Source organism: Equus asinus, chromosome 15, assembly GCF_041296235.1.
Source record: "Equus asinus isolate D_3611 breed Donkey chromosome 15, EquAss-T2T_v2, whole genome shotgun sequence".
NCBI lineage: Eukaryota > Metazoa > Chordata > Mammalia > Perissodactyla > Equidae > Equus > Equus asinus.
In genome coordinates, this window is record NC_091804.1 from 38,428,929 (window position 1) to 38,449,253 (window position 20,325).

Sequence of the window (20,325 nt, forward strand, 5' to 3'; positions counted from 1 at the left end):
CTCTGCATGGGGCACTTTGGCGTTTTTCCCCTAATACATGTGTTTAAACTTTTAATTGTCTAGCCCTACAGATGCAGTTTGAAGGTTCTTTTAATTAAATGATTGCAAGTGGGAGGGGAAGTTAGAGTGAGATGTAGGAAAAACAAGCTTTTTTTTCCTTCATTTCTCCTCTTCGGCCCTTGCCTGCTTTTTTCCTAGGCTTGGCGCTGCTGCACCACCAAAGGCAAACTTCATTGAAGCTGACAAGTATTTCCTTCCATTCGAGCTAGCTTGCCAGTCCAAGTCCCCACGAGTGGTCAGCACGTCCCTCGACTGCTTGCAGGTACCATAACTTGATGGTGTAAAGGGGTGGGGGGAGTCCTCTCCAGTCCATGGGTGGTCCTTACACAGGAGCTATACTAGTGACCACCCTAGTACTCAGAATGTGCTCAGAGGCGATGGAGAGAAGAGCAATCCAACTCTTTCTTTACGGAGGTCTCGTGAGGGAGAGATGAGAGAGGGCTCTGACCTCCTTAGCTAAAAAAGAATTTGTTTCTGTAGAAATATTTCTTGGTCTCTCTTATGTGTGTTTTTCTGAATGAAACCTTTAGCATTAATTGCAATGTTTGATACACATGAGCACATAAGGTATTTTTATGCAACTTCTTTTTTGATAGCGTTAGAATTCATGAGATCAAGTAGAGAAATAGATATAACCAATTCTTTTTATTTGTGGTAATGTTCTGTAAAGTCACTGCAAACACTGCATTAGCAAATATCGAACAATTGTTCCTGCTTACAGTATGAAGGCTGACACTAGGAAGCAGAGCACCTCCTCGCTCGACCCTGGCTGGGGATGTGTGCATCAAGTGATTCGAGGTTTTCACTGCTCCGCACGTGTCCACAAATGGCCACAAGTATTGATTTGGGCCTTATAAGAAAATTTTAGCGAGTGGGCACATTTGCAAATACAGAACCTGCAAATAATCAGGATTGACTGTCTTTAGAGCTACCAGTGACCTTGTTATAAATCACCTCTTACTGGTGAAGAAGCAGGAGTGGGAGAGTTAGGGTGACTTGTCCAGTGGCATACAGACAGTGAGAGACAGAGACAGGACTGCAACTTGGGTTTCTCAATTCCTGGTCCAGCATTCTTGTTTTTGTCTTAAGATCTACTCCTGAGGCTTCTGGTTACCTCAAAGAAGATTTATTCTTAACCGCAGTGGGCCACCTACAGGAACGAAAAAAGCTTGTTGACTTTAAAAAGATGTATTGATGAGATCATGATTTACTAGTACTTTCTGGAACAGGAATAGTGACTAGGTTGTCTACTGTGACTGCTTAGCAGCTACGGTGAAAAGCTATCTGGAGCTTTATCTGGGTTTCTTGAGACAGTGTCATGATTGATGAGTTATGTCTGCTGAGGCACAGGACTGCCAAGTGACAGAGGGCATGCCACATTTTTGGCATCTCTAGTCTAATATTTACTCTATTAATCTCTCTTCTTTGATATATCTACACTTGAAAATTGATGACAGTTTCTTCACAGAAGCACTTCTTCCAAATGAAAACCATTTTCTCATTCAATGTAATTCTGTACAGATTGTCCTATGTGAAACATACAATGAGCCAAGAATTCTTAAATGGCAGGCTCAAGACCTACTTCTAAATTATATGTTGCTGGGAACATTTTCTGAGGAAATTTGGCATTAGTTTAATTTTAGTTGTTTTCTCCTCATGTTAAGGTTTGGTTTTGAAACTGGTGCTGGTAGTTAACATTATTGGTGTCCTAAGAAGAATGACTAACGTGTATTGAGCACTTAGCCTGTGCTGGGCCCTGTGCTAGGAGCTTTATCCACATTATCGTGTTTAATCTTCCCAGGAACCCTCTGAGGTACTTACTCTCATCCTCATTTTAGCACTGGGGAAACTGAGGCTTAGAGAATCAAGTGACCAACTCGGTCAAGTTGCCCTGGCCAGAAAGTGATGGGATTGGATGGATATCTGGGTCTTCCTTACCACCCCACCCCCACCCCCGTCTGTGTTGTTTAACCAGGGGTCCTTAAACTACAACTAGAAGCCAAATCTGGCCTGCCACCTACTTTTGTAAATAAAGTTTTATTGAAACACAGCTGTTTAAATCTGCTCAGACTGATGTCACAGAATATCACAGACTGAGTGGCTTCAACTAGAGACATTTACTTCCCACGGTTCTGGAGTCTGGTGAGGTCACTGTGCCGGCTGGCTCATTTCCTGGTGAGAGCCCTCTTCCTGGTTTGTAGATGGCCAGAGTCTCACCATGTCCTCATGTGGCCAAGAGAGAGCACTAGCTCTCTGATCTCTTCTTATAGAGCATTAATCCCATCGTGAGGACTGCGTCCTCATGACCGCATCTAAACCTAACCACCTCCCGAAGGCCCCGCCTCCTAATACCATTATACTGGGGATTAGGGCTTGGGAGTGGGGGAACGCAGACATTGTCTGTACCATCAGCTGTGCCAGTCGTTTATGTGTCACCTGTGACTGCTTTCTTGCCGCTACTGCTGAGTGGAGTAGTTGGAACAGAGACCATATGACCTACAAAGCCTAAATATTTAGTCTGTGGTCCTTTACAGAGAAAGGCTGCTGACCTCCACTCTTAACTATGACCCTGTCATTCTGGTCTCGTCAATTGAAAATATGCTGTGTTTTCCTAGAAATAGTCTGTTTCTGGGACTCTGTATGATTTCTGATGGAAACTTGCCGTCCTGCTTTGCCTCAGCCCACTGTCTTGACTGGAGTTAGGACTTGAACAGTGTAGTACCTGTCTGGAGGTTTGTGGCATATGGTTAGCTCTCTTTTTCAGAATGGACCATCTCTGTAATTTAATAGGTACACTAGGATTTCTTGGGTTAGTATACAAAATGCAAAATGTGTCGTCCTTTTTATGATGTTAGAAAGTGATGGGGTGCTCTCTGGAATACTCAGTGAAAAATTTCATTTCCTCTTGGCTGTCCTTGCAGAGCTTTGGACTGGCTTTTCCCAGTGTGGGTGAGGTAACTTCTCTCTTGGAAATGTAAGGCTAGCATCCAGGGGTAAAGGTTGGTCTTGGCAGAATTGAAACCAGCTGCAGACACATCCACATTCTGCCCTGGGCATTTCAAGGTGTCCTTCTTGGAGCTTGGAAAGGTGATGGGTGGCAGAGGTTTGGTGTGGTGTGCCCTGAGCACTGTTAGCTCAGTGCTCCCTCTCCCCACTGGGAGAAGCCTGGAGATGCCCCTAGTCCTGCCCACAGTCGTGAAGTGATAGAGTCTGTGTTCCTTTCTTCCAGCACTGGGTCTGCCATACGCTTCCTCAAGGCCAGGCCTGCAGAAGGAGCGTGAGGATTCAGTCTTGTCCAAGCTAGTGAGCGATCTCTCGGTTTTTCTGGGCACGTATCAATCATGAAATTCTTTTTGTAGAATATCCTCTCAATAGATTCATATTTCTTCAATTACAACATTATATACATGTACTGCTGTTATTAACTTACGTATGTTATAAAACTGACAAAAATAGAACTTTTAAAAGGATAGGATAAAAAAATAGATAGAAATAGAGTTCTAATATTTCCTTTATACACCCAGTGAAGGCTGTAGGAAACCACGGGTCTAAGCTGTCTGCCCATACCACAAGCATTATCTTTGAGCTCTTATTTCTAGGAAATTTTGGATTTTTTAATATACACTTTAAAAATCCATTTGTAATTATATAAGTTGTACATGACTACATTCCCTATTAAAAATTTTTTAGAACTTTACAGATAAGGCTAAAGTCCCTTGGATAACTAGTCCCAAACCCATTTGCCTGTTATGGTTTGCTTTCTGTCTTTTTTTCTTTCTTTCTTTTTTTCCATAAATGGTATCACTTATGCACATTTTTCAACAGCTTGCTTTTTGTGTTCAGTGGTGTCTCTAAGATCTAGCTATGTTGCTGCATGCAAATATAGGGCATTCCTTTTGACTGACAGTGATGTTTTATGCCACCGTTTTATCTGTCCCTTGCCCTGTGGAGGGGCATTGACAGAGAGGGTTACAGTGAACATTCCTGTGAAAGCAGCCTTGCTGGGCACATGTATCAATAGGCCAGCTGCCCAAAGGCCTCCCTCCGCTGTCCCTCTTCCCATCCCCTCGTTGTGTCAGCAGGGAATGAGGCAGGCACTTCTACTCTCTGTCTCTATCGCTCCCCCCTCCCCCAAAGTCTAAGCCACTAGCATCTCCCCCGGTCAGCTGAAGTAGCTTCTGCACTGGCCCCCTGCTTCCACTCCTGGTGCCCTTCGGCCTGTTCTCCATGCAGGGGTCTGGGGAGCCTTTAGAAGTGTATCACATCGCATTAATCCTTTGCTTAAACGTGCCGGTAGCTCCCGCCTCCCTCCCTGTACTAAACACTGTCCTCAGGTGAGCTTGCCAAGCACACTCATGCTGCTGGACTCGGTAGGTCGCCAGGCTTTTTTCTGTGCAGTTACAAAAATACTTACACACACTCCCCCGCAGTTTTTATTTTCCAAAAATGAGATAATGCTATGCATTATTGCTGCAACTTGCTTTTTTCAAAATCTCTACAAATCCCACAGGGCCTGTAGGTCCTAGTCAGGATTTTTGGCTTTGGTCTATTCCCCCTGGAGAATATAAACTGAGAAAAAGGACCGTCTTATTCACTACCCCTAGTGCCCAGAACAGTGCCTGGCCCAGGGAAGGGTGAGAAGGCAGGACTGGAAAGACCCACAGGACGCAGGAACTCTGGTTTCTTCTGGCCCGGTCTCACTACACAGACGAGAGAGTAAAATCATACTTAAAACTCTTTTCACTTTGAAGGCTAATATGCCCTTTAAAGAATCTGTGGAGGGGAGAATACTTCCAGTTTTTTTTCTTATTCAAATTAAATATCCAGTAATACACATCCATCTTTGCTTTGCAGCATTAGTATTGGGTTTTGTGGGGCCTGCTTTTCAACATTCACATTTTAGAAGTTCATAGACCATCCCACTCATAACCCAGTATACAAAAGGGACTTGAGTCCATTAGGAGTCAGGAGTAAGCAATATCAGAAACCAGAGCCCATTTACCGGGTAGCCGGCGCTGCCCTCTTCGGAAGTCTGCATATGCAGCAGCAATGAGAGGGATGAGGTAAAGAGCGTCTTGACTTGTTCTTCAGAAACACAGTTCAGTTCTCCCCAGCCTCACCCCCATCTGGAGATCTCTGGGGCTGGCCTTGATGAGCAGACTGTGTGCGGGCCTCTCCTGCTCCTTCAGTCACTTGATCCAGCAGTATCACGTTTCTACTCTCAGTCACTCTCTCTTAATGTTTTTTTTTTCTGTTTATTGAGTGGCAGCGCTTTCGTAGCTAATGATGGGGAAAAGCCATTGAGAAGTGGCGTCAGTCTGCTGCAGGCTGGGGAGTTTTCCTGTCGTGGTGATAGTGGCACTGTAGATGACCTCAGGAGCTTGTGTTGCTTTGTGCAGGTAGAGGCAAGAATGTGGCAAGCCGGAAACCAAGAAATACAAAGAACACATTTTTTAGTAAGTCCTGGAAGAGAATTACTAAACACAGAACAGCATTTTTTAGTAATTCCCTGGAGGCAGAGAATGCCTTAGAATTCATGTATCCCAGAGGGGCTGTGTCAGATGACCAGTTTCTTTTATCTGGTCAACCATCAAAATAACCTGGATAGCTTGGAGAAAAACACTGATCCCCGGGCTCCACTCTGGAAGTTCTGGTGCAGTGGCTCTGGGTAGAGGTCCAGGAATCTATTTTGAATAAGCTCTCTCAGGTGATTCTGAATCTCAGCCAGGCTTGGAAATCATTCTGCCCCTGACCTTTGAGTTCCCTTCCAGCTCTCTGATTCTTTCTGCATGATGAAATCCAGATCCAGGTCGTCAGGAAGGTGGCACAGTCAGGCTGCCTCTGAAAGGTGGCGCTTGTCCACACCTGTCTGTCCCCTGACTGTGCGGGCATGGCCCAAGCAGCCACTTACCTTTTCAGGCATGTGGGTGACACGCAGTGTTTGATGACATAGGTGCGAAATTCAGTTAGTGTTTTTACTTTAATTTTTGGAATAAAAAATATACTGACATGATTCAACATTTAAAAAGAATGAAAGCATGTACTATAAAGTGTCTTAGTCCCACTCCTGGCCATGGCTACTTAGTTCCCCCCTCAAGCAAAACATGTTATCATTAGTTTCTTGGGTATCTTTACATTTAAAGAAAAAAAATACATAAATTTTTTTTAATAGCTTGAGATAGAATTCACATGCATACAGTTCACCCATTTAAGGTGTACAGTTCAGTGATTTTCGTATATTGACAGAATTGTGCCACCATCTCCACGGTCTAATTTTAGACCATCTTTATCACCTCAGAAATAAAGCCAGTGCTCATCAGCAGTCGCTCCCCATTTTCCTCTCATCTCCCGAGCTCTAGGCTACAACTGACGACTTCTGTGTCTATTGTGTATAGCTGTTAATCCCTCAATTTTTCTCACAAGTGGCTGTGTACCGGGGACTGTTCTACATCTTGTCTCTTCCGTGGGACACTGTTTCATCCTCCTGGGGCTCTTGTGCCATTGGGAGACAGGATGGACGCTGCCCTCTCGGGTGTCTGTGCCCGCCGTGCCGCAGGGAGTAGAGGGAGCTGTGGGAACTGGAAGTTGGAGGCCGTGCTGGCTGCCTGTGTTTTCCTGCCATGGACGGCTCAGTCAGTGCTGGCCAGGCAGATGCTTCTTACCTCTCTCCTTTCTGTGCTTAGAAACTCATCGCATATGGACACATCACCGGCAATGCCCCAGACAGCGGCGCTCCCGGGAAGCGGCTGATCGACAGGATCGTTGAAACCATTTGCAATTGTTTTCAGGGCCCTCAGACAGATGAAGGAGTTCAGTTACAAATAATTAAGGTATTTCTGTTTGTTTGTCCAGTCTGGATTTTAAGTTAGAAAGTTAGTCCCCTTTGGGAATTGGGATTTTTGAGGTACCATGTGTTGGTTGTCTCGGGTGGTGCTGAGCCAGAGCAGAAAAATGTAAGCATCACTTAGATCTTTTGTTACACGTCAGAATGTGTTAGCGTGGACTGAGACAAGAAGAGTGGAACCAGGTGTGTTTTCAAAGTAAACAGTTCCACTAATAACAACGTAAATTGCTTGTGAATTAAATTGGCTTGAAATCCTCTGGTCTTTCCCCTTGAAATTCTGGATACGCAGTCTACCATTTCTCAGGAGGTCCTCCTTGATACTCTTATCACCAGTTTGCCGTTGTCCTCTGGTCTCCCCCCATTGTACTTCCCTATTCCGTGTCTGCTGCCAGGAGTGGTTTGGCATGGGGTGGCACCGTCTGCTTGTTGGGAGAGCAGGATCAGGATGGGTATGGCCAACATTCCGCATCTTAAGTCCTGAGTGTGTTAACTTCGTGAGGGATGGTTCCGTGTTAGCCACACCTTTCCTAAAGCTCCTTGAAAACTCACCGGGAGCTGGGAAACTGACTGCCCATCAAAACATGTATATTTGTGATGAATGTAGAGGTGATCAAGTTGGAGCATTTTCCCTCCTGAGAGAAGTGTCTGTATTTTGGCTTTTTAAAAAGTAAGCTGGTAGAAAGCTTACTTCAGCACAACTTAATTACTTCGAATAATTTGGATTTTGTGAAGTTTATTATCTTTAAACTCAAAGCAATGAGGAGTTGACTCCAGTTTAGTTTGCAGAGCCATCTTAAAATTTATGAAGCCAAACCCTGTAGAAAAGTTTGACTGTGGGAGGATGGGGTGAAGGTGCAGGTTGCGAGTTCTTGTTTCAGGCTCTTCTGACAGCGGTGACGTCCCCACACATTGAAATTCACGAGGGCACCATCCTGCAGACAGTTAGGACATGTTACAATATCTATTTGGCCAGCAAAAATCTCATCAATCAAACGACTGCCAAGGCTACCCTTACTCAGATGCTGAACGTCATTTTCACCCGCATGGAAAACCAAGTGGTGAGTGGCAGCAGCTATCAGCTGCTGGGGGCGGGACATCGTCCAATGCTGTGGACTGTTCCACGTGTGGCCTCCGTGCCAGGCGAAGACTCACTAGCGTTTATATCCCCTCTTCCTCTGAATTCTCCGCCCTGTCTTTTGTTCCTGCTTTAAAAAGCAGAGAGAGTGTAGCATGGGTTTTGAAATTTGCATTCAGAATTTGCTTTGAGTTTATCAAAGGAATTTATTTCCTTTTTTAAATTTTATGCTTCTGTTTGGGAATTTTTTAAGCAACAGGCTGTCATATTTTCCATTCCTTATTAAAATGCTGGGACTGTTTAGATTAAATTCCTTTTTTGTTGCCTTTTAGTTGCAGGAGGCCAGAGAATTGGAAAAACCAATCCAGTCGAAACCCCAGTCCCCTGTGATCCAGGCTGCAGCAGTGTCCCCAAAGTCCAGTCGTTTGAAACAGAGCCAGGCACAGAGCAAACCAACAACTCCTGAAAAGACAGATTTAACCAATGGTGAACATGCCGGGAGTGATTCTGGAAAAGTGAGCTCTGAGAACGGAGATGCGCCCAGAGAAGGAGGCCCATCCTTACCAGGTACGCCCCATGCGCTCTCCCTTTCCAGCTGTGAGAGAGAATCATCCTGTGTCTGTGGGGCATATAAAGGAGTTGGCTGGTATCATCTGCAGGAAACCTCTGAAAGCAGCTGTCTGTTTCTGGGCCTCCCCTTGACTTCCCCTTACCTTTTCTCTTAAGGAATGTAACTAGGGAGACCCTGGTGTCTAATGTCTCCTTGTCAGCTGTGTAGTTTTCTCTGGATAGTTCCTGCAGTATACCTGGCTACTGCTGCTTGATCTCAGCTTCAGTGTGGTGGGTCCAGTTTGGGACACTTATTTCCCAGTAGTTAATTGTTTGGGTGGTTAGTCGTTCGGTGTCTGTCTCATCTTCCCCGAGGAGGACAAAGACCTCATCTGTCATGTATACCTGCAATCTCTGTGCCTTGCCCACTGCCTGGCAGTTGATATGTACTCGTAGACATCTGTGAAAGGAGCGAGAAGGTGGGTGGATGGGTAGACACACAGATGGCTACAGATGGACACATGGACAGCTTTGTTTGCTGCTTCTGTGATCAAGTACATTACAGGTTTTTGTTTGCTTTTTTAAATGAAAGCGATATTCCACACCTGATTATAGTCTTAAAGTAAATAAAATATCAAGCATGAAGCTGGTAAAAGATCAAATAGATCTACACATATTTACTTACATGGAATGATATTAATTGCTATTAAGAGGAAAAAGTCTGTTATGGGATACTGCACATGGAAATATACATTATGAATGTAAATATACATGATTATGAATATCAAAGAGAGTGGAAAGTTACAAGTAAATTGTACAGTAGATATGAGATTTTTGACTTTTACCTTTATATTATTTGGATTTTGAAATAATCATCCCCACAATAAAGAAATTTCTATTTAGGTTGAGAACACATGATAAACCAGTGATTTAAAAAAAAAAATCAGGCACAAAATCATGGATTGTGTTTTCATGAGATTATTTCTTATATTTGCATCTTTCCCTGGGCAATTTGTACGAACTAGATCCAAAATTCATGTTTTTTTCTGGAATGCACCTCCGAAGTGATTCTGTCAAATAGTTCTTTACTCTAGCTGGTTGTTGTACGTGAAATATCTGACCATACCTTTTTCTGTCACATCATGGGTAATGGTTTCTGTTGGTAGTGTGTTCTCTACTAAAGTGCACGTATTTGAGCAGCTTTGTTCCTCTACAGTTTACCCGAGTGCTTGGCATGTAGAGGAGCAGACCCAGTGTTGCTGCTAGAATGTTGTTCTGTATCAGTTCACGCAAGGAAAGGACAAAAGAGAAAGTCGCCACTAAGAATTGCATGTGTCTCAGGGTGAGCACAGAGTTGCCATCTACTCCATCCTGCTGTCGTGTCTTAGGGAAGGTGCTCGGAAACTCCTGGCCCACCCTTGATATCTGTCGTCATCTTTGCCTTCTTAGGTCTCAGGGCAAGGACTGGGTTTTTACTGTAACCCTTATCAGGATGTGGTCAATGTATAAGTATTAATATTTAAACACCCTGTAGTAAGTATATCTGTGCAGATGTAAAAGCTGGCCTCTGCGCTGCATGAAGTGTTTCCACCACAGCCCATTTTCTACACAGCAGCCAAAGTGATCTCTTAAAAGCATGAATTAGATCACGACCCTCCTCTGCTTAAACTCCTTTGGTAATTTCCCATCCTATCCCATTCCGAGTGAAATCTGTGCCAGCACTGCCCCCAGGGCTTCCAGGGCCCTGTGACCTGGCCCCTGTCCCCCGTCCCCTTCCTATGCCTCTTTCCCGCTTGTTTGTTACACAGTGCGCAGCCAGTGTTTCTGGTCCTTGAAAGTGCCATGCTTGCTCTTGGTGCCTTTGCACTTACTGTCCCTTCCCCACCCTGCCCCCCTTTTATCTTCATGTCTCTTGGTTCAAACTGATCCCCCTCTCTCAAGCTCCCCATCTCTTCTGTCCCATCATCCTCTTTTTGTTTTCTTCTTAGCGCTCATCACTACCTGAAATACTGAAGAGGTTGTGTTTACTTCTTCTCCGTCTGAGAGCTAGGCCGCCCTGTTCGCCCTGTATTCCCGGCACCTGGAATGGTGCCCAGCACACATGGTAGACACTCAGTAAATACATTTTTTGAATGAATGGGGGGAAAAACTTGATTTCTAGAAAATAGTTATTTAGAAATACAGTAACTTAAAATTCTGCTGTAACAAAGAGAGGATTTGCAGTTAGCATGTTGCTGTGGATTTTGTTGCCAGTATTTGGTGTACCCCTCAAGGCTTCTCCCAAGAACGTGGGAATCCGATTGCGCCATCACCCTCAAAAAGAACGAATGGCTTCCACTTATCAAGATGTGGCTCTAAATGAAGAAGAGGTCCTTCAGAAAAAGGGGTTGACAGCCTGAGAGGCTGGCCATGGAGGTACCCGCCCAGGGGAGAGTGCCCTGGCCAGAGTCCAGGCCGTCAGGCCCGTTGGACCCAGACTTGAGGCCTCTGTGATAGAGGTGACACATCCAGCTCTCCTGCGGTTCCATCCAGAAGTAGTCACCATCATGTAGCCACCTCTACCTGGCTGGTCACTGAGCCAGGCGCCGTGCTCACTGATTTGCACGCAACATACGTTTTCCTGCTTAACTAACTGGGAACCCTCCCCATGGCCTTCCTGGGATAATTTGCCTCCCAGTGAAATTTGTATAGCCGGAGACAATTCACCAACAGACCTGAGCATCTTTTCCTTTAGCAGTTTTTCATCCCAAATTAGTAAATCAACATCAATGTGTCAGTGTTATCAGCCTGTCCAAGAAGTGCGTCAGATCGCTCTTTGTAGACTCCCACTATGAGATTTTTGAGCCTCAGACATGCTAGCTAATTCAAACTTTTGGGCACAGCCAGCCAGCCTTCCCTGGGAGACCTTACCATTCTCGCACCGCCTGATTGCCCAGCTATTCTTGTCAGTTGTTTAAAAAAACAGCTTTATTGAGATACAATTCACATACCATAAGTTCTCCATTTAAAATGTACAATTCAGTTCTTTTTGGTATGTTCACAGAGTTGTGCAATAATCACCACAATCAATTTTAGAACATTTTCCTCATACCCGAAAGAAACCCTGTACCCCTTAGCACTCACTTCCCATTTTCTTTTAAGTTCATTTTTAAGATTGACTGTTTAACTCCCAACATTACACATTAGTATTTTTACATTTCTACAACTAATATGTAGCTTTTGTTGGTACACAGTTACCTATGTGTTTACAGATTTCTTTCTTCCGTTTTTCTTTTTGCGTCTCATTCTTTATGGAAAAAACAACCCAACTCTTACGTACTATAAAGTAGAGAAAATTTATCTTCCCTCAGCCATATGGAGGTTCTGCTCAGATAGCCTGGTTTCAGATCATGACTCCACCACTTGGTAGCTCTGTGATCTTGGGTAAAATCTTTAACCTCTGTGAGCCTCAGTTTCCTCATCTGTAAAATGAGGATACAGTGAGTACCTATCTTATAGGTTTGTGAGAATTCGTTGAGAGCAATGTCTGGCCCTTATGGCTATGTAATATGTGTTTGCTATCATTATCTTTCAAATAAGTTTCACCTTAGAAAAATGAGTTAAAGAAGAATAGCAAATAGTTCAGATGGTAATCAGATGTGAAGCTGGTGGGAACAGTGCAGCAGGATAAAGTAAGCCTCTTTTCCATGTTAGCAATACCAGATCCTCTGCTGTAGGAATTTTATTATTTTTTGTTGACAAAAAAAAAGCAGTGTCAGGCTAATAGAAAAATAACAAAATGTACCCACAGATCCCCTCCTTTTTGACTTGTTTTTGACACAGCTGCCTTATAGGGAGGCATTTCAGCTCATTGGTTTACAATGGTTTTATCAGCTATGCAATGTAGTGTAATGTAATGTGTTTATTTTGAGACATTGTTACCGAATGTATTTCTTCCTGTCAAGGAACCGTATGAGTTTGCGGCTCCCTGGTTTTTTTCCCTTTAGTATTTTTGTTACCATGTGTTCACATTTGCCCCAGATCTGCCTTCTCCCACTCTACTTTTTCCCTAGCACTGTAGGTATAATTTAATTCTTTATTACCCCCAGCTAGAATGTTAAGCACCGTGAGGATATGAATCTTTGTTTTAAACAGTGATGTATATTCCAAATGCCTGGAACAGTGCCAAAAACACAGGTACTCAATTGGTTGATTGAACGAGTGAGTTAATGCATCTTACTACGCCACCTGCGCCCATCCCCCATGGTCCCTACTTAATTGGTTGGAAAACAAGGACATGGGAAGACCTGTCTCAGATTCCTTTTATTTGTTCCCATTATTCTTCACGTGTAATTTCCATCCTCAAGGTCACCTTGTGGTTCCAGTGCTGCCATTTTGTTCCAGGCAGGAAGAAGGAGGAAGAGGGTAGGAGGAAGAGGGTAGGACGAAAGGACTCCCAGCTGAGTCACGCCTCTTTCTAAGGAGGCTTCCTGGAAGCTGATGCCTTCCCCGGTAACTTACGCTTACCCCTCATTGGCTAGAACTTTGTCACACGACCAATCTCTTTCTGCTAGGAAGGCCGGGAAATGTAGGCACAGTCCCTTCTGAAACAAAATTAGAGCGTTGTTAGGAAGAAAGATATGAGGTAGGTAACTGGCAGTGCCTGCCGCCAGGGTTGTTCTCCAGCTGGCTAGGGAGGGCATGGCAGCAAAGGTTTCTCCTATCTGAACCTGTTCAAGATGACCTTCATATTTTTCTTGGGGACAGAGTCTGTGAAACAGGTAGGATCTGGTGCTAGTCTGTAATGGCCAGGTGGTGACTGCTGAGCAACCCAGGGAACCGGCAAAACCAATGTTTCTTAAGTATACTCTTTGAATCTTGCAAGGATTTGATTTGATTTGATTTGTCTAACATTTTCATAGCGTGCTTGAAACTTAAACACTGCAGTCTTCTCAGTGGTTATTATAACACCCAGAAAGGCCTCTTCTGAGACCTACCCCAGGCTGTCGCGTCAGCAGGGGAAGCGCTCCTGGGTTACCTTGTGGAGTCCTGCTGCTGCTGGGCCTCCATCGGGATTCCTCAGCAGCAGCTCCCTCTGCGGGCACTTTCTGCTGGACTTAGGCCTTCCCGACTCTCCCGCCCCCTCCTGGCCTGAGACTATTTTGATTGTGCACGAGTGCTATTGTGGATCTAGCCTGTCAAGGAGAATGAGTTACACACTCTTATCCCTCCAAAAAATCATGATCCTGATGCTGTTTAAATGGGGAAGCTGCAGTGAGAAGAGGAGATCCACGTTGAAATGGAGATTTTATTTTTCTCCTTCAGAATGAAAGATAATGGAGGCTTTAATTGAAACTTCTCTCAATATTGTTAGCTGGGAAATTTCAATATTGACTTAGTCTCCAGGGCCAGGCAGATGACAGAAATGAGCAGGCTTCTGTCATGAGGACATCGCGAATGTCTTAACAGAGTGACACTACATATGAAACACACAGGCCTAAGAAACATTGTTTGAGTGCTCACTCTTTTCAGGCACTGTCTTCAACACTTCATGTTTATTATCTCATTGAGTTCTCACAAGGCCCTATGAGGGAAGTGATGTTGTAATCATCTTAGTTTACCGTTGAGGGAACTGAGGCTTGAGAGGTTAAGTAACTTGAGTATTCACACTGGGAAGTGGCAGAGCAGGGACCTGAACCAGGCACGCTGGCTCCAGAGCCCTCACTTTTAATCAGTGTGCTGAAGTCACTTCCACAAAGGAACATTTTCTCTCTGCTGTTCTTAAAAGACCCTTCCCTGTCATTCTTCCATTTTTCCTACTCTTGACAGAAAGGTGTTACTAGACACATAGTGCTTTTCTCCTCACTGTACTTTAACAACACTTGTCCACGTGTGATGGCGACTGGCACTTGGCCTCCGCAGAGGAGAGACAGTTGGGAGTGGTGAGGACTGAGACAACAGGATATCTGTAGAGTTGGTGCCCTGGATAAAGAGGGCAGCTGCTCCTGGTTCCAGCCAGTTGTGGCCCAGTGTTGCCAGATAGTCTTTTTTTTTTTTAATAGAAGCCAGATCTGGATTTTTATGATGTCTCCCAGTTTTTACATGTTTGCAGCTAATTCAGCCGTCTTAAAAAACAGTGCATAGCTACAGCAAAAGAAACAATCAGCAGGGTAAAAATGCAACCTATAGAATGGGAGAAAATATTTGCAAACCGTATAATGATAAGGATATCCTTATCCCTGATAAGGGAGTTAATATCCAAAATATATAAGAAACTCATACAGCTCAATAGCAAAAAAAAACAATAACCCCATTGAAAAATAGTCAAAGGACCTCAGTAGACATTCCTCAAAAGGCATACAGGCAGAAGAGGAATCTGAGACTGCAGAGTCTGTGCGTCAGGACCAAATCCAGGATCCCACTTGGCATTGAGTTATCCTGGGACTCAATCTGTTAACCACAGATGGACTGCATATATGACGATGGACCCATAAGCCTAGGGTCATCTAGCCTGGCTGTCCAGTAGGCTACGCCATCTGGGTTTGTATAATCCTGTCTTAGGACACTCCGTCCCAATATGAGTTTTCTTCATTCTTCACTGTCTGGTGGCCTACAACACGTTAGAATGGATGTACCGTATTTTGGAAACTCTTATGTTAGAGGCATTTCCCAGCCTGTGGAAATCCAAGATGCAACCATGCCATCAGCCATCTGGCCTCCAGTGAATATCCCATCTACCTGCTACAACGGGAATTGTTTTCACCAGAGAACACATGAGGACAACTGGATGCCTACAGAAAGGCTGCTTAACCGCCAAGCAGCAATGGCAGCCGCACTACCAGACAAACCGAAGAGAAGCCAAGAGCGTACCTCATTCACCCCTGATCAGAAGGTAGAGCTGGAAGCGCTGTTTAGTTTGACTCAGTTTCCAGATTATGTCACCCAGGAGTCACGGGCATCAAAAATCCATTTACAATACAGTGTAGTGAAGGTTTGGTTTAAGAACCGCTGAGTTAAATGGAGAAAGAGTGAGTGGAAAGAGCAGGAAGGGCTTCCAGCCCGCGCCTGCCCAGCCAAGAGGAAGAGAGCTACAGCCCCTAGAGACCTTGCCGACAGAGGCCCTCTTCTCCCCAGAGTTTCAGACCCCCAGAGCACACCTCTAACTGACTATTCAGAAGACTGCTTTGCTAACCCAGACGGGACTTCCCCACAGCGTGACTCTGAGCTGGATGGGCTGGTGGCCACAGCTCCTGCTTTGTCCTCCATTCCCTATGACATAGCCCAGGTCATGGAAGCCTATGGATGTTTCAAAGAGGATGAGAGTTCCAGTACTTTCGCTTGCCTTTATCAGTATCTCTCCCTGTCTGATAGCTAGCTGGTTCAGTCCCGAACTGCCCTGCTTCTTAAAGGCTATTGATGCGTGCAGCACAGGAGCAAGCTGGGAATTTCAAAAAGTCTCTGAGATGGTTCATCCCATTGATTTCAAAATTGATGGCTTTAGGTCACACCAGAATTTATGGAGTATCTTTCTATCTTTTCTTCTCTCACCACTGTTCTCTTTCTTTCTTTTTTTTTCTTGAGGAAGATTAGCCCTGAGCTAACATCTGCTGTCAATCCTCCTCTTTTTGCTGAGGAAGACTGGCCCTGAGCTAACTTCCGTGCCTATCTTCCTCTACTTTATATGTGGGATGCCTGCCACAGCATGGCTTGCCAAGCGGTGCCCTGTCCACACCCGGGATCTGAACCGGTGAACCCCGGGCCGCCGAAGCGAAACATGCGAACTTAACCACTGCACCGCTGGGCTGGCCCCTATTTTTGTTTTTAGTTGTGATAAAATATACATAAAACTTAGCATCTAAACCCTTTTTAAGTATACAGTTCAGTGTGTTAAGTGCATTCACACTGCTGTGCAAACAATTTCCAGAACTCTTTTTGTCTTGCAAAACTGAAACTCTGTACCCGTTAAACAGCAACTCCCGTTTCCCCTCCCTCCAGCCCCTGGCAATCTCTCTTCTACTTTGTGTCTCTACGGATTTGACTACTCTAGGTACCTCGTGTAAGTAGAATCATACAGTATTTGTCCTCTTGTGACTGGTTTATTTCGTTTAGCATAATGTCCTCTGGGTTCATCCATGTTGTTGCATGTGTCAGAATTTCCTTCCTTTTTAATTAAAAAAATTCTATGATCATTTAAAAGAAAAAGGCATACAGATGGTCGACAGATATTTGAAAAGGTGTTCAACTTCACTAATCCTCAGAGAAATGCAAATCAAAACCACAATGAGATAGCATGTCACACCTGTTAGAATGACTATTATTCAGAAAAGTGAACGATAGTAAGTATTGGCAAGGATGTGGAGAAAAGAGAACCCTGTACCCTGCTGGTGGGAATGTAAATTGGTTATGGAAAACAATATGGAAGTTCCTCAAAAAATTAAAAATAGAACTGCTTTATGATTCAGCAGTCCTTTTCCTGGGTATACGTCCAAAGGACATGGAATCAGGATCTGGAAGAGATATCTGCACTCCCGTTCATTTCAGCATTATTCACAATAGCAGAGATAGAGGAAACAGCCTAAATATCCATCGATGGATGAATGGGTGAAGAAAATATGGCATATACGTACAATGGAATATTACACCTTAAAAAAAAGAAGAACATCCTGGGGCTGGCCCAGTGGCATAGCAGTTAAGTTTGTGTGGTCTGCTTTGGTGGCCCAGGATTCACCAGTTTGGATCCCAGCGCAGATCACTGGTTATCAAGCCATGCTGTGGCAGGCGTCCCACAGTTGAAATAGAGGAAGATGGGCACAGATGTTCGCTCAGGGCCAATCTTCCTCAGCAAAAAGAGGAGGATTGGTGATGGATGTTAGCTCAGGGCTAATCTTCCTCAAAAAAGAAGAAGAAGAAAATCGTACCCTTTGCAACAACAACAATGACCTGGAGGACATTGTGTTAAGTGAAGTAAGCCAGTCACAAAAAGACAAATCCTCCTTGATTCCACTTATATGAAGTACCTAGAGTGGTTAGATTCATAGAGACAGAAAGCAGACTGGTGGTTGGGGAAGTGGGATGAGTGTCAAGGGGTACAAAGTTTCAGTTATGCAAAATGAAAAAGTTCTGGAGATCTAATGTACAACAATGTGACTATAGTTAAGAATACTGTGTTATACTTGAAATTTGCTGAGTGTAGATCTTAAGTGTTCTCACCACAAAAAAAGAAAGAAAATAACTATATGAGGTGATGGATATGTTAACTAGCTTGATTACAGTGATTATTTCACCGTGTGTGCTTAAATCAAGTTCAACACCTTAAATATGTACAATTTTTAATCATCACTTGTACCTCAGTAAAGCTGGGTGGGGGAGCAGTGCATGGGCAGCAACGCAACCTGCAGACCAGACGCACTGAGCGGCCACCACTTCTCAGCCTCGGGTCTAACGAGCGCACCGAGCCTGCCACTCCTCTGATGAAATGTATTCAGCAAGCTGGTGTTTCTTGGGTGTTGAGTGTGTACACAGGACTTTGGAATGTACGATAGAGATTAGAAACTGTCACCATAATTTGATTAAGTCATAGTATCAGGGAAGGTTGGAACTGGAAGGGAACTTGGAATATCTAGTCATGTGTTTACCAAATCATGGTGCCGATGAGATCATTTTAGGTGGCTCAGGTGAACGGTTTTTATTTTAATAGTTACACATTTATTTTAACATGCATTCAGAAAATATCCTTAGCATATGAAGCCTGTGATTTTGTGATTATTATTGCTTCAGGTGAGCACCATTATGTATATGTAATGCAGTCACATGTTGCTTAATGATGGGGACGCATTCTGAGAAATACATCATCAGGTGATTTCTTCGTTGTGCGAACATCATAGAGTGTACTCATGCAAACCTAGGTGGAATAGCCTACTACACACCCAGGCTATAGGGTACTCATCTTAGGGACCACCATTATATATGCGGTCCGCCATTGACTGAAATGTCCTTATGTGGCGCATGACTATATACGTAATAAGTGGTGTGTGAAAATGGCGGAAATTATGACTGAAGTATGGGTAACACCCGTCTCGTCTAAATGGTCTTATCTAGATGAAGAAAGAGGTTCAGGAGATTGTGACTGTGGCTGCGGACTTTTCTAACTGCCATTCAAGTTCTTTTTCGCCCTCTAAGAAAAGCATGTAACATCAGTATTTTCCACGTAAATTTACTCACCCATTTAAGTCATTATGGCAGTTTTATTTGTCGGTTATATCTCAGTAAAGCTTGTAGAGGGCTAAATAGATAAGCTGTTATAGAGGGCCAAGTGCCGGGGGGATGCAGATGCTTTGTGCTGCTCTGCAAGACCTGCAGGCCGAGCACGGAGCTCACCAAAGAGTAGCTGGGTGGGAAAGCCTCACGAGGGAAGAAGTTAAACGGTTATTTTGGTTTTGTTTATTTAATGTGATGGCCTTTTTGGTCAATGTGATATTTTATAAATCAGTAATGTTTACTTCCAAAAATCTAGTCGAGGGCTGTTTCAGTAAGTTCTCCCAGAACTAATTTTGTACCAAAACAACTGGTTCTGAACCTCTTCCACTTAAACAGTTAACATTTTACAGGATAATTGAATTTAAAATTTAGTAAATGCTCAACTGTCCCAGTAGAAATCTCCTGCTAAGTTTGTGGGGAAATCGAAGGAGCAGAAGGCACGTCACTTAGCGAGGCTCCATGGTCCCCGCAGTGAAGGCACAAGAGAAAGCTCCATCTTTTCTTCTGCCAGGAACCGCAGCTGGATAAAATTCAGCTCCTGCCTCCAACTTGGGGGTGGTGGGCCCTGGGCTGAGCAGCTGTGACTTAGGAAGAAAAAGTGTAGAAGTCAGAGGGATTTTCAGGTTCCGCAAAGGGAAGCTTGAAGTCATAGCAGATGCTGCCTGAGAGTTTCCAGATTGCACAGGACTTGTCTATGTTGGCACAGTCAGATTCGGCTTTGGGCTGTGCTTATGTGCACCCTTTGCCTTCTGAAGTGTGACTCTAGAGAACGTTGACATAGTCTCCTTCTCCGCTTTCCTGTGTTTCCCTGGAAATGCCCACATGTATGTGTTTGTCTTTGTGTATTTGGGTGTGTGTAGGGACTGATGATGGAGCTCAGGAGGTGGTGAAGGAGATCTTAGAAGATGTGGTCACATCTGCCATTAAAGGTAAGAACCAAGAACCCAGCCTTTCCTCCAACTCGTTCTCCAAAAAAATCCTGCGCCAGGTGTTTTAGTGGTGGAGTGCCCACCGCCAGTGAACTCGTGGAAGCTGAGTCTGCCCTTCTTTCACAGGGAATTCAAAAATTACTTGTTTCTAGTGATTGATTTTATTCTCATTTGGACTGGGATCAAGAAGCATAGTCTGACAATGTTAGAGTTGGGTACTCCACGTGGAGATTAGAGTTGGATGCTCCACGTGGAGATTAGAGTTGGGTGCTCCACGTGGAGATTAGAGTTGGGTGCTCCACAGGGAGACACATCCGGGCTTTCCCAGCACTGGGCTGTGAGCCCTGAGGTGGTGTCCACTGCTGCTGAATTTTCATGGCTAGCCATTGAGGTGTTGAGGGGACAGTCCCCACGTCAGCAGGAATCAGACGCACAGGGAAGCTTCGTTCATTTTGTTAGACTTCCTCCCTAACTCCATCACTTTTTTTGCTGTGGTTTCAGTGGAATTAAACTTGTATAGTTCAGAATGACTGCTGGATGAGTTTTTCTTTGTTCTTGCCCAAAATCTCAGGTCAATGACTGTGTCTTGAACATTCGGTTCCAGTGCCAGTAAACCATTAATAGGTCAATAA

The 20,325-nt window shown here is 44.3% G+C and overlaps 1 protein-coding gene across 3 annotated transcripts in view; it reads left to right on the top strand.

Annotated features, from left to right (window-relative positions):
- ARFGEF2 (ARF guanine nucleotide exchange factor 2) overlaps positions 1 to 20,325 on the top strand; it is a 104,973-nt gene that overhangs the window by 15,444 nt on the left and 69,204 nt on the right. For 2 of the 3 annotated variants that reach the window (XM_014832892.3, XM_014832882.3), the window contains exons 3-7: positions 199 to 322; positions 6,744 to 6,890; positions 7,783 to 7,962; positions 8,312 to 8,546; positions 19,625 to 19,693. In XM_014832892.3, coding sequence (XP_014688378.2) covers positions 199 to 322; positions 6,744 to 6,890; positions 7,783 to 7,962; positions 8,312 to 8,546; positions 19,625 to 19,693 — 755 coding nt within the window. The remainder of the gene's footprint in view (positions 1 to 198; positions 323 to 6,743; positions 6,891 to 7,782; positions 7,963 to 8,311; positions 8,547 to 19,624; positions 19,694 to 20,325) is intronic. The other variant, XM_044747858.2, reaches the window with a different exon arrangement.